At 38.1% G+C, this 14,294-nt stretch overlaps 1 protein-coding gene across 4 annotated transcripts in view; it reads left to right on the forward strand.

Annotated features, from left to right (window-relative positions):
* dpf3 (double PHD fingers 3) overlaps positions 1-14,294 on the forward strand; it is a 36,264-nt gene extending 21,970 nt beyond the window's left edge. Inside the window, exons 5-12 of one of the 4 annotated variants that reach the window (XR_004846332.2) lie at positions 402-497; positions 1,714-1,786; positions 2,136-2,177; positions 4,995-5,132; positions 5,226-5,354; positions 7,510-8,077; positions 10,266-10,378; positions 11,634-11,660. Coding sequence is in view for 2 of the 4 variants with exons in the window: in XM_023297208.3 (XP_023152976.1) it covers positions 402-497; positions 1,714-1,786; positions 2,136-2,177; positions 4,995-5,132; positions 5,226-5,354; positions 10,266-10,378; positions 11,634-11,715; positions 11,867-11,934 (741 nt within the window). In the remaining 2 variants the exon portion in view is untranslated. Of the gene's footprint in view, positions 1-401; positions 498-1,713; positions 1,787-2,135; positions 2,178-4,994; positions 5,133-5,225; positions 5,355-7,509; positions 8,078-10,265; positions 10,379-11,633; positions 11,716-11,866 lie in introns of those variants that run through there. The other 3 variants (XM_023297208.3, XR_004846333.2, XM_023297209.3) reach the window with 3 other exon arrangements.

Consider the following 14,294-nt stretch of genomic DNA (forward strand, 5'->3'; position numbering starts at 1 on the left):
ATAGGCCGCAGGTATCAATCGACTTATTTCAGGCGGCTTTCTTTTGTCGTTTGTCTGCATGTTACCTTCTTTAAAATTCCTCTTGATACAAGAAACAACAACACACACCTCAGAGCAGCAACCTGCAAACACAATGAAACTGACAAATTAAGGACTACAGGTTTAGCTTCTCCTCAGATCCCTACATGGAGGTTAAATCAGCCTCATTAACCCCCATGTTGTCTTAACAGCCTGAACACTCCCCTGGTCCTGAGGGTACAAAATGATCCTCTAAAATAGAGCAGCTTCATTGAAATTTCAACCAAAACTCTATTTCACATAAAGAAGCAACCTGTCCTGCATCCTGCTTGTTTTTACCTCCATCTTACCTCCTTTCTTTCAAAATCTGTGTTTTACTGCAGAGAGTTCTGGAAGCTGAAGAAAACGGAGACGGTTTCCAGGATGATGAAGACTTTGAACTGGATACTCCAAAGAGAAAGAACAGAAACAGAGGAAAAGTGAGTGTCAGAGACAGAAACACTGAGTTTATATGTGTGTGTGTTTAATAAGACAGTCACAATAATAGAAAGTGTGTATAACAGCAGGAGAATAACTAAGACAGCGACATTAAAATGTAGCCTGAAATTAGATACACAACAGCATCAACATGCTGAGATGCTACAAGTATATTTCCCATTATCATTTAGCAAGTTAGCATTTAGTTATGCTGTTTGTCAGAATATTTAGATGCTAGATGATTAAACATATGATCATGTGTGTGTTAGAGCTGCAAAAATGTATGGATTAATTGATGAGTTTTCAGCTATTCAATTAATCACCAAGTGTTTTCATGATCAATTAATCAAAAACAGTAAATAGACCTTGAGATAGGATTTTTCTTGTTTTTTTTCACGCCTTTTTTCTAATATTACCAGCGGTTTAGTAGTGGTTTATGTAGTAAATATATTCATATATTGCAGTAGAATATATGCAGTGATTTGTAGTATATGGTAGTTTCCTTGTACTATAATTTTCTGATTATGTTTTGAGTCTAAATTCTCTAATTGCAGCGTTTTGAATGTGAATATTTTCTGGTGTCTTTCCACTTCTGTGACAGTTAACCGAATATTTTTAGGTTGTGAAAAAAAACATTTTCCAACATATAACAGATCAAACAACAAATCAAATAATCGAGAAAATAATCAATACATTTACCTACAATAAAAATGATGATTAATTGCAGCCCTATTGATATCACAGCACCAAAAAGTATTCTGATCAGGCATTTTATTACGTGTTATTATACATATTATGTATATATTATTATTATAGAATAAAATTTCAAACATATATAATAATACATATGCACAAATGTGACATCTAAGAAGTGCAAATACTTTGATAGATGTAAATTTGCTTGGATGTTGCACGTTGTATGATTTTCATTAGAGCTGCAACAATTAATTAATTAGCTGTCAATTATTAAAATAGTTGCTAACTAATTACTTGCTAACTAATTAATTAATTGATTTGAGTAATTTTTAAGAAATCAAGTGTGAATTTCTGGCTTTTTAAATGTTTCTAAAAGTTTCTTTGCTCCTCTGTGGCAGTAAACTGAGTATCTTTGGGTTGTGAACAAAACAAAAAAAAGGCCATTTTATTTTACTAATTGATTAATTGACAGTGAAAATAATCTTCATTTGCAGCGTTGATGTTTGCTGTGTTTCCTTTCAGAGCAGAGGATCGAGTCGCAGAAGGACAGAACCAGTTAACATCGACGACCAGGACAAACCTTACATCTGTGACAGTAAGAGAGAAGAAACGTTCTTTCTCTGTGCATCATTTTCCATCCTGTGCCATTAGTTTGTGCTTTCCACATTAATGAATGTTTCCTGAAAGAGCAGAAAAGTGCAAAGAAAGAAGACAGATTTCCTCTTATTTTTCAACGTTCTCTGTCTGTTCCTGAGAGTTCCTCTGCGGCATGAAGAGAGAGTTTGCTGTTAATCAGATCTGACTAGCATGCACTTACAGACAGAATCCTCCAGGAATGAACTGCTGCTGTGGATAGACTGAGCCTCAAACAGAATCTCATCCTCATTTTGTGTCTTGTTCTGTCCTTCTGTTATTTGTTTGCTCTTGTGTCCTCTCTGTTCCAGATAGATACAAACAAAAGTATAACTCAAAAAAGGCTGAAGAAGGTACCTGAACCTGTCGCCACCTTGTCTTTCTAGAGGCTCCGTGAACTGTCCTTATGATTAGCCTTTATGCTAACGGGCGTGTGGTGTTTGAATGGCTGAATGAATGCTAATTCTTTAGACGTGCGACGCTTTCAGTGCTTTACGCTAGTCCAGGCATCCCTTCCTGAATTCAGTGCAAGCGCTGCATGACACTAACGCTACGCCAGGTGCCTGCATGATGCTCATTACAGGGCGAATGATGCTTAACCCTGTGAACCCATAAACCACCGGGATGTTTGAAAGGCATGTTATCTTTTTAAAAATCACTAAAATTACACCATTTATTGCATCCAGAAACTGCAAAAACAGAAAAGAGCTTCAAATTTTTAACTTTCAGGTGGTTTTCGAACAAATCATGAGTGATGTGCAGCATCACTACAGAAATGAACCAAATCTAAGCCTAAAATTACGATATTTCATTAATTCATTATTTCATTATGTGCACAAAATAAACCATTTGCGCTGAACAGATTCCATAAAAAAAATATTCTGCAGTCCTCGCTGCAACTGAAAAGCCATGACTGATTCAGTGTTCTCCAACAGTCACATGACAAAAATTCATGTTTTCCGCTGAACTGCAGGCTGTGTTTACACAAAGCTGAGAGGAGACACGTGTGAAAACAAATTGGAGAGATTTAGCAGCAAAATAAATGATATTTTAGCAATGAAATAAATGCGGCATGGCTCCAAATTGGTATGCAGAGGAGCAAGTTGTTGGAAGATACATTCAGCACGGTGAAACATCTTTCTACAGGTGATGTGCAGAGTAGAGAGAAAAATGCCAAGTTTGCAGAGACTATAAAAATGTAATTTCAAATTTTAATTTAATTTTTTTCCAATATTGGCAACACTTGTGGGCACAAAATATTAAGCATGTTGATTTTAATTTTTAAATAATCAAAAAAAAACTTTTATTTTTTTTAGCTTTTTTCATGATCTGTGTTATTCTAACTGTATCATACTGCACAGAAGACATTTCTGAGTTCTATCCTTCAGGGTTGTTCTGATTCCATAGAGGCGCGGGACTTTATATTGCTGTAAAGATGAGCCCACAGGGATTAAAAATGCGATAGAAGCAAAAAAAAAAAAAAACCAGTCCAGAAACTACTCAGGGTTCAGAGGGTTAAGCATCAGCTCAGCTAATGCCGCACAGAGGGATGCATGCTTAGTAGGTCGCTGTACTGTAGCTGTGATGTGAATCAAATGTAGCCATTGTAGAAGTGTTTACACTGGGCGCTTTTTCTTTATTTATAGGCATTTATTTATTAATTTCTGTAAATTACAATTGGAACTTTTTACCAAAATATGCTTAGTTTTGATCAAAGTCTCCAGCATTAATGTGCCGGAGGTTTTTGCGATGAGGATCTTCTATAATGGCTGCAGCTCCAGTGTTCTCACTGTAAACTATTCATAGTGAAAGTACAGAGTAGATTACAGTTTTTTTGTCAATAGCACACAAATGCTTCCATATCTGTACTGTTTGTTTTTTTTCTTAAATATTAGAGGTATGACTTCAGTAATTTCAACTTGGAACACCAAAACAAACAACAATCAATCACAACAGCAAAAAATCAGTATCTCTGCTCAGAAGTGTGGATTATAGCTTTCACACAAGTCCAAATGAACCAAACTAACAGTGCAAACAGACCTGAGTTTGTTTTTGCAAAAAAAAACTATAGATCTAGAATATTTTCATCACTTTCTAGCCTGTGAACTAAGTTACCTGCTATAATAAACTTGGTACATTGGCCCACTCATACTCAATGGTGAGAATGTACTGCCGTCTCAGCAGATATGGTCGGTTCTAACACATTCACCAGTAAAGGTTATCCATAATTCCTAAGACTTGTCGTTTTGTTTCTTGAACGTTTCACCTTCATCCAAGAGCCTTCTGTACTTCTAACTGACTGTTCGGGAGTCACAGATATTTATGCTAAACCCCAAAAACATGCTTCAAAGTGGTGAAAATGGTGGAACTATTAGGGACGGTTCCTCAAGACTGCATTATAAGTACCTGACAAGTGGTGCTGCAGAAACCTTGGACTTCCCACCAGTCAGTTAAAACTGAGGAAGCTGAGCCATCTTCAATAACCAAAAATGAAATTCTAGTTGCCTTCTATTGAAGTACTTAGGATCGTTGTTACTGAGATGGATCACTGAGCTGTAGTAGCTGTAATAACTTGCAATCAAGTGTAAAAACCACTGATGGTATATAGTCAAGTTTTTATACTGTTAGGGAGAGTACGACTCCAATGTGTCATGAATCCATGGTTTCCGACCCACCCAAAAAATCTGAAATCCCAAAAGTATTAAAAAAAACTGTCTAACCCCACAATTTAGTGCTGTATTATTCTCTCTGTTCCCATGTCTTCAACAATTATTTTCTGAAATATACAGAAAAAAATCACTAAATTTCCTTAACATAGACTTTAAAAATCAAGTTTCAGTATCTGAAAATGGATATTGCACCTTTGATGCTTCTGTAGTGTCCTATCCCTGAATTTATTAGTGCTTTTACCAGACTTGCTTGTGTGATTCCTATTAATAAGTCCAGGGATTTTTATATGATTAAAATCTTGGTTTTTCTGTCTGTTGTTTGAATTAAGTCTTGTTTTACTTATTTAACATAGATGTAAAATATTCTCTTGGCATTAAATATGTAGCATTAAAGCCTCACCCTGTCAGCAGTAGTGATCTTTCTCCTGACAGTGATGTTTACATCCCACAGTCTGCGGGGTTTTTCATGTTTGTAATGGAGTTTTGATGTTTTATCTGTAGTCTGTGGGAAGCGCTACAAGAACCGACCTGGCCTGAGCTACCATTACACTCACACTCATCTGGCCGAGGAGGAAGGTGAGGAGGAAAAGGAAGCAGAGACGGTTCCGTCTTCTCCACAGAGCACCGACAACCACAAACGTAAGACACTGGCTGGTGTTTTGGTCGTAGTTTGGTCGTTTGTTTTGGTAGCTCTTGCATCGTTGTCCTTATGATGCTTCTTCCTGCTGACAGCTCAGAAGGGCCCCGACGGCGCCATCATCCCCAACGACTACTGTGACTTCTGCCTCGGAGACCAGGACTCCAACAGGAAAACAGGGCAGGCCGAGGAGCTGGTGTCCTGCTCCGACTGTGGACGTTCTGGTGAGTTCATGGCTTTGATGTTTTGAATTAAAGCTTCAGATTTTTTGCTCACCTTGGCTTTGATTGATGCGACAAGTAACAGCTACCATCCAGATCACTTAACAGATTTACAAGAAATGTTGCTGGCACATCAAGAAGGCCAAATAGTTAGATACAATTAGAATGCACTCATACTGTATTGCTGAACAGCAAAGCTAGTATCAGCTAAGACAAGCTAACCAGACATTTAGACAAACCCATAATCTGTATATAAAAGATTGATATATCTGCTGTGACATCACCTTTTGGTTTATTGATGTTTTGAAGACTCAAATTTGGAATTTGCACCTCAACACTTTGGTTCTTTGATGTTTTGAGTTTGGTTGGTTGGTTGGTAAAGTCTAAATGGGACCATAATTTACTAAATTAACACCATTCTGTATTGAAGGAAACTTGAAAATAGCAGTTGAGACCAAAAACTCTTTAGGAAGCTGTTTCTAGAGGTCGTATAAATCAAGTGAGAAGTAGCTTCACTTTAGCATTGACTTGTATTTAGTCAGATTTTTTTGCAGCCACAGGAGGTGCCCCCTGCCGTATATTAAAAAGAATGCAGGTTTAACTTTAAACTAGTGGTTGAGACCATAAACACAATAAGAAACTGCAGACGCAACAAATCAAGTGAGAAATAACTTCACTTTCTCTTAGACTTCTATGCAATCAGACTTTTTTTTTTTTTTTTTTTTTGCAGCCAGAGGAGTCTCCCCCTGCTGGCTGTTAGAAATAGTGCAGGTTTAAGACATTTCAGCACTGGCTTCATTTTTCAGATTTGGAAGCTACATCCATCTTTTATTCACGGTCTATGGACCAACCTTAAAGTTAGCTTAGCATGAAGACTGGAAGCATTAAATAGAGTTAGACTGATTCTGTTCTCTTTTGTTTGTTTTGTTGTCAATGTAAGGTTTTTGTCCAGATTAACCAAACCTACCCATTCTCCATTTTTATGCTAAGCTAACTGTCCTCCAGCTACAGATACTAGTGTTGTAATGGACTGTTTTCCACAGTTCAGTACACTATCTTGAAATTTTCAAGAATTGGTTTTGCACCAAAATTTAACTGGCTGTGTTCCATGTTTCCATCAAGTGTCATAAAATTCAGGCTGGTTGTTTCTGCATAATCCTGCTTACAGACAACAACTGGCTCTGAAAACATACATCTGCCTCGGTGAGGAATAATTCCCTGAATCTTCTTACAAAGCAGTCATGTGTTCACATCAGTGAGGCATAATAAACGTAGTTAACAGTGTCATAGCAGTATTATTCTCCCTTTTTTGTTGTTTCCTGATCCAAAAATGGCCCAATCTGTCACCCAAAAGCCAAAATACAATATGAACCATGAGTTTTGTGAAGGTTACATCCTTAGTAGCCACTAGAGTTTAATCGGTCTCCTCAACAATCTTTGCAGGGATGAAGGAATCCCAAAACAATTCCTTTAACTATTCAGAAATGTGTTGTCTGCCATGCTGTACTTTGTGTCTACTACACATCTCATTTTGCTTTTCTTCCTTTTTATCCACAATCTTGTTCATGTGTGTTCCTCGCTTTCTTGCGATCTCTATTGGAAGGTGCATTAAAAACTGTTATTGCAAAGTTTAGTTTGGCTTTCACAATGATGTTCACATAGTCCATGTGTCTTTAACTGATATGATGCAGATTTCATCAGAGATTTTTTAAGGTGTGCAGTGATAAAGTTTCTAATGTTGCTTCAATGGGTTGTCAATGAGCCTTTCAGACCATAAAAGCTGAGCACAGCTGGGACTTTTAGCAATTTTTCATGTAATGATAAAGTAAAACCCTAGAATTTGCTGCTTGCTTCCATCCTGCATGCTCCTCCATGTCAGCCTCGTCCATCAGTCAGGACCTCTGCCTCTAGACGACATGCCTTCACTCTTTCGTTGCTCAGTTTTCATGCATCACCTTATGGCACATCTGGCTGCATTTTTTTTTCATTTTTTTTTCCTCTACCCTTTTTTCCCCACACTAGCCAAAGCCGCACATCTGCTGGGTACGTCAGCAAAGCATTTCCTCCAATCATCTGCAGTAAGACAGCAGAATATTTGAGAGTTTTGTTAGAACAGCTCCTTGTGTGTGTTGCTCTGACACTGATGTTTTCGTGGTAGCTGGAAGAGGAGGAGTGAAGAAGGATGGGAGGAAGCTGAGCGCTCTGGAAGAATTGTTCGGCAGTGCGTCCGACAGCGACGCCTCCACGTTTCATGGCTTTGAAGATGCAGAAGGGGAAGCGATTTTGTTTTCAGACAGTGATGCCGACAGCTGACAGCTGGACATCTTGTCTAGTTGGACCTTGTGACAATTTTTATTGAAAGAAATACTTTAAAGAGGACTGCAGTGGCTCATCTTCTGAAGACACTCCTGAAAAGTCACCGGATTATTTTTTTTAACTCTTGGAAGACTCGTAAGATATATCTAAGCCAGATTCTTCTCAGAATTTTTCTCTTTTCTGGATATGGTGCCATTTTTTTTAACCATGCTCATGGACATTTTCCATTTTTCATGAACAAAAAAACTCTCCTTTCTACTTTGCATCAGACAATCAAGATCACAGACTAAACATCGCTACCATATCCTAAAGCTTGATAGCACTGTGGACCACAAAATAAGGAATTCAGAAACTAATTAAACACATGGCAGGGGGAGGGATGCACGTGGAGTCGCTCCATTGGCCGAGAGGTAAGAGCCAATCGCCACTCCATTGCTCCTCTCTGTCGGTAAGGAAAACATCCTCACTTTTATCAGTAAATCTAAGAAAAGATGATCATTCTACTGCCTGCTGCTAAGCACTTAAAGGGCCCTTATCTTGCTTTTCTGGTTCCTTTTTTGCTTCAGTGTGTAATATAGCTGCTTTTTTGTGCATGCAAACGTAGAAAATCCAAAGTCTCCACCAAAGGAAGCAGAAAACTCAGCTTCATGTTCACCTGAAACACTTCGTTTGAAGTCCAGGATTTTCTTCTGTTATTTATTGACATCATTATGTCACACATTTGCATAACTCCTGCTAGCAGCTAGTTTGGCACAAGAACATACAACTTCATCTCTCTGCCTTTACACACAGAGATCTGAGGTTACTAACCAACATTACCTGGCTTTGGTCAGACCAGCTGACCAATCAGAGTAGATTGCACTTTTCAGGAAGGGGGCCTTAAAGAGACTGGAGATAAAACAGAGCATTTCAGATGTACAATACGAGAAAAATACAAGCATACAAAGCATACAAACATGTTCTAATAGATGACAAAAGTAAGCCCATGAACCTGCAAATGTGCAGAATATTGACTCTTTAAACTGCTTTAGCTAATTTCTTACTTTACTTTGATTTTGGTGGCAGCAGCAGCGTTTAAGTTTGTTGTTATTCTTCGACAGAAGCTGATAGGTTGTTCAGATATGTATCAGTTTTATTACGGCTCATTGACACCCCATTGATACGACTGTACAGATAACTGTGCTCATAAGTTGCTGACAGCACTGTGATGCTGTGTGCAAGAAATGGTATGAACACAGGAGAAAGGAGGACAATGTTAACAAGAACCACATGTGTTTCTTTTTGTGTAGATTTATGGGAAGATGATAGAATATGTCTTGGCTGTGTTTTTCTGTGTACAACATTTCATCCAGCTGTGTGTATTTTTTAACACTGTGTATGCAAATGCAGTCATCTGAATCACAAACACACCCTGGTGTACATTTACTCAAGCAAACAAGTTCATTTATACAGCACCTTATCATTTATCTTGTCAAAAGATATCTAATAAAACATTTGATTTAAAAAAATATTATTTAAATTAAAATAGTGCAGACAAGTTGAATAAAGTGCACACAAGCTTATAGAATAAAACTAAACTGACAGACTAAAGCAATTTTTAAAAATACAAGATTACTACATCTACTTTACTAGAATTTACACAGAAATATTGTACTTTTGTCACCACTGCTTTTATTTGATAACTTCAGTTACTTTGCATATTTAAATGAATGACAGAAAATTAATTTAACAAAGAAATTATGATGCATTTTTATTAGATTAGGATAAAACTTGATTGATCCAGATGGAGGGAGGAACACAGTAACTAAAATTATTAAAATTCACCTTTACCAGCTGCAAAAATAAAGCAATGAACACATTCATGCATCGGTCGTTAAATTCTAAGAATAATGAGTACTTCTACTTTTGGTTCTATAAGTATATTTTGATGCTAATACTTTAAATGCAGGGCTGCACTGCACTGTGGTATTGCTACTTTTCCTTAAAATTTGAATACTTCTTCCACCTCTGCAGACACAGCAACTATAAAGGCATAGAAATCTGGGTGAAGATTGAAATATTTTCATTTTGTTGCTATCGTTTTTGTCTCAACCAGTGGAAAATACCCTTTTAAATCATTCAAGCAAAAATAGTTCCTTACATAATGATAAATAAAATAATTTTTGTGTTAAGTTTTTATTAGCAGCATTTTAAAAAATACCTTAAAATTACTCTTGAAATTGGCTTTTGCTGGTGAAATCTGGGGCTGCACAGTGGCTCGGTGGTTAGCACTGTCACCTCACATCTAGAAGATCCCTGGTTTGCATCCCGGCCTAAGTCTGGGATCTTTCTGCATGGAGTTTGCATGTTCTCCATGTGCACGCGTGGGTTCTCACCGAGTTCTCCCACAGTGATTCTAAATGGTCCGTACGTGTGAATGTGAGTGTCCTTGTTTGTCTCTATGTGTAGTCCTGTGATGGACTGTTGACTTGTCCACAGTGTCACCTGCCTTCACTTTAAGTCAGCTGGGATAGACTCCAGCCCCCCTGCGACCATAATGAGGATTAAGCGGTGCATGGATGATGGATGGTGAAATCTGTAACATTCGTCCCTCCCCAGGTCACCCAACATGTCTGCAGTTCACGGAGAACATGATGCAGGCGGTGAGGACGTATCAGTGGCAGTGCATCGAGTGCAAGTCCTGCAGCCTGTGTGGAACCTCAGAGAACGACGTACGTATCACAGAGAGAAACTTTATTTTCTGCTCTAATTTCAACAAATGTCAGCGCTCACTTTGAATTACCTTTGAAGCACCAAATTTGACTTGACTGGCAACCGTTTCCCAACCTGCATTCAGACTGACATAGCAAGGTGTTACAGAGAACTGAACTCAACAGGCAGATGTTATATTTGATGTACATTTATAAGTGTAGATTTAGTTATTTTTCTGGACCGGATTGAAAGTCACGCATTATTGGTAGCTTTTCCCAAAAGCTGGCGAATTTTCATGTTTCTTCAGTGTCTGGCTGTAAACGGCTTCACTGTGGCAAATTTTGAAAAATAACGTCTTCTAAACCTTGCAGGCAGGTTTCGAGGTTCAAATAGTTGGTATAAGCCTGAAAAGTCTCTGAATTCTCGTGATGTGACTGTTGGGTGCAGATGAATCACTAATGACTTTGTAGTTGTGCTGAGAAGCACAGAATTTTTTTGTATTTTACAGACTTTGATTAGAGCAAACAGTTCATTTTATGCACATTTTTAAATGAAACATGTAGAATGAAGTGTTTTTGATTAAAGAATACAAATTGTAAACTTAGATTTGGTTGTTTTTCTCGACCAGATTGAAAGTCACACATGATGAGTTCAAGGAATGCTAAAAATCCGGCAAGTTTTCATGTTTTTAAAGTTTCCAGCTCTAAAATATTGTGTAATTTTGATGATTTTTAAAAAAATAAATAACCTGCCTTTCAAACCCGCAGGCAGGTTTTGCGGTTCAAACAGTTGGTATTATGCTGAAAAATCTCAGAATTCTTGTGATATAACTGTTGGTTGCAGCTGAGACACTCATGGCTCTGTGCTTGTGCAGAGGAACACAGAATTTTAATTTTTTTACAGAATCTGATTAAAGGAAACTGTTTATTTTTTGTATTTTTTTAAATGAGACATGAAGAACAAAGGAATTTTAATGAAATAATCCAACATCTAAGCTTAGATTTAGTGTGGATTTTTCCCGACTAAACCTAAAGTCACACACTATTATTTCTAGGACTGACCGAAAGCTAAAAATCCAACTTATTTTGTTTTCATAGTTTCTGGCTCTAATAAATAGTGTGATTATGGTGATTTTTAAATACAATATCATGCCTTTCAAACCCGCTGTCAGGTTTTTGGGTTCAGGATATTATTATTATACTTCATTATGCCCAATAATATGGTCTTTCTTTGTTGTGTGCAGTTTTAGGTATTTATTGTGTTCTTTTCTTGCAGGACCAGCTGCTGTTCTGCGACGACTGCGACCGAGGATACCACATGTACTGTCTGAAGCCTCCGATGACCCAACCTCCTGAAGGTACCGAGCCGAGAGCTGCTCTCCTAAGTGTTATTACACATCGGTGGTCTCGTACTGTATATATGTCATGCGCTGTATGTTAGAAAGAGGCTACGGGCGAAGGCTATATATGGAAAAGAGTGAAGATTTCATCCTCTGTTTCCGTCTGCAGGGAGCTGGAGCTGTCACTTGTGTCTGGACCTGTTAAAAGACAAAGCCTCAGCCTTCGGAGAAGCGTAACAGCAGCATGGACACACACAAAATACATGTTTAACTGGTCGACAAACCCACATGTTAGCAAAAACTGTCTCTCAGATGCAAACACAAACACACAGTGCATTAGCAGGCTCAGGCTCAGAGATCCTCTACCTCTCAAACATCCAAGCAACAGATGCCATCAGCGTTCAGTCAGTCAGCCAACAGCAGGTCTGCCAGTCGGCCACCGCTCTACCTCACCACTCAGCAGGCGGCAACAAGCCAAAGCAACATAAAGACGGCCAACACTGTGTCGTACGTGTGTGTGTGTGTGTGTGTGTGTGTGTGTGAAATATGTGTTTATTCTAATCAAACGTCTGAAAACTCTCTGGATGTTTCCAGTGCGATCTGGAAGGCGGCTTCCTTCCCTCGCTGCTCGACATCTCCGGCAGGAGAGACCTGACTTATGTTTGTTTAAGTTTTCCTTCCAGCTCCACTCCTCTGCTGTGTTTAGACTCCACAGTGACATTCCTCTTTCATATCTGGACAGGCTCAGCGTTAGTTATGCCATCTTTCACAGGTTTTGTCAAGCTTCGGTGAGATTTATGTCCGGCTCCGAGAGGAAATGAGGCAGTAAAACAGACTCAACTGTCATTGTTTTTTGGAGCTCGGTGACATTTTTAATCCACGTCTGTTTTGTGTATCCTCACAGTTACCAGGATACTGAGGTGCTCAGTGAGACTCTTTACAAAGGATTTACCATTACTGTGCATAGAATTATACACTTATTTATGTGTTGCTGATAAAACTCCAGTGTTACTGTCAATCAGTGGTTCCCAAACTCTTTCTGTCATGCCCTCCTTTGAAAAAACACCACCAACACACATTGTCTTTTCTTTGCTTTTTTAATAAGTGGCATTAATGTAAACATCATCTTGCGTTTCCTACCTCCACAGTGCTGTCAGTGCTGTAGAATGGTTGACTGCACCTCACTTTCATTCTGCTACACTGACATAAGATACTCCTGCTTGTTTGCATTTCTTTAAACCAATCACAGACAGTTTTGGGTGGTGCTAAGTTAAGGATGCAGCTTCAGTGTTCCCTCGAAATAGTGACGGGTGGAATTGTTTGGGGAAGAAGATGAGGACTGTTCATAAATCCACAAAACGACCAGCAAGCCTGCCTAACTGCATGATAAAAAACTGGACATTTTCAGTGTGTATGGAGCTGATATACAACTCATGTGAAGTTAACAAAAACCTGAGCAGATTCCATGCATCTTAGTAATTATTGAAACAAGGGAACTTCAGTAGGGGTTGTATTTTTTCAGAGCTATAGATAAGTATTGGTTTTCAAGGAGACTGATATGCATTTACATTAAAAATACAAATCTTGGTGTCAGAATTTAGACAAAACTTATAACATAGTATAGCAACCTGCTAATCACAAAGCAGCCCCACTCTAAAACATACACTAATTTATTGTGTGTTTTCCTTTGCATGGAGTCATAATATACTAAATGGACACCATTTTCTATTGAAGGAGACTTTAAACCCAAGACTGAGACCATAAACTCATATAGGTATCAGATCAAGTAAGGAGACTCATTTTCTCATAGACTTCTATTCAATCTGCAACTAGAGGAGTCGCCTCCTGCTGGCTGTTAGGAAGAATGCAAGTTTACTTCACTTCTAGGTCCATTTTTATTTACTGTCTGTGGGGTTTCTCTTCACATTTTAATACTTCTGCACTCCTACAGTCTGGGAACCACTGCTGTAAATTAATCATTGCGACATGTGTATGACCAAACCTCCATGCTTTACAGCAGTATTTACTGGTGCGTCCTGTCTTGAAGTTTATTTGATATGATTTCATTTTATGCAGTTAAAACCAGATTATATTCTGGATATTCTGCATTTTGTATAGCTGTGTGAATATGTTTTGTTTTTTTTTTTACTTTGTTTTTATGAAAGATTGAGCACTAAACTTCCATGTATGTTTTTGTATTGAGCAAAATTTGGCACTGCTTTCTAAACACAAAATTGATCGTAAAAAGAAGAAACACCACGAATAAGCTCAAAAAAATTCAAAAGAAAACACCCTCAACGTACACGTGGTGTGCAAGCCTTGACAGGATTTCACATTCTGCATTTGTGTTTTTGTTGTTGTGATGTATTTTCCACCGACAATCATGAGCTAGCATAGAAGCATTATGTTAACAACGTACAGAAAGTCTCGTGGTTTTTTGTTTTTTTTTTAATGGCTGGTGTTATGGCCTTTTGCGGCTTCCTTTTCAGAATAAATGTCACTTTTTATTGGATGCCATCGCCCACAGTGATTCGACATGTGTGTTGTATTTTTAATAAATGGTAATTTTTTTGTTGAAATAAAAGATTTGTCCATAA

The sequence above is a fragment of the Amphiprion ocellaris genome, chromosome 12 (genome assembly GCF_022539595.1).
Source record: "Amphiprion ocellaris isolate individual 3 ecotype Okinawa chromosome 12, ASM2253959v1, whole genome shotgun sequence".
In the NCBI taxonomy this organism is placed as follows: domain Eukaryota; kingdom Metazoa; phylum Chordata; class Actinopteri; family Pomacentridae; genus Amphiprion; species Amphiprion ocellaris.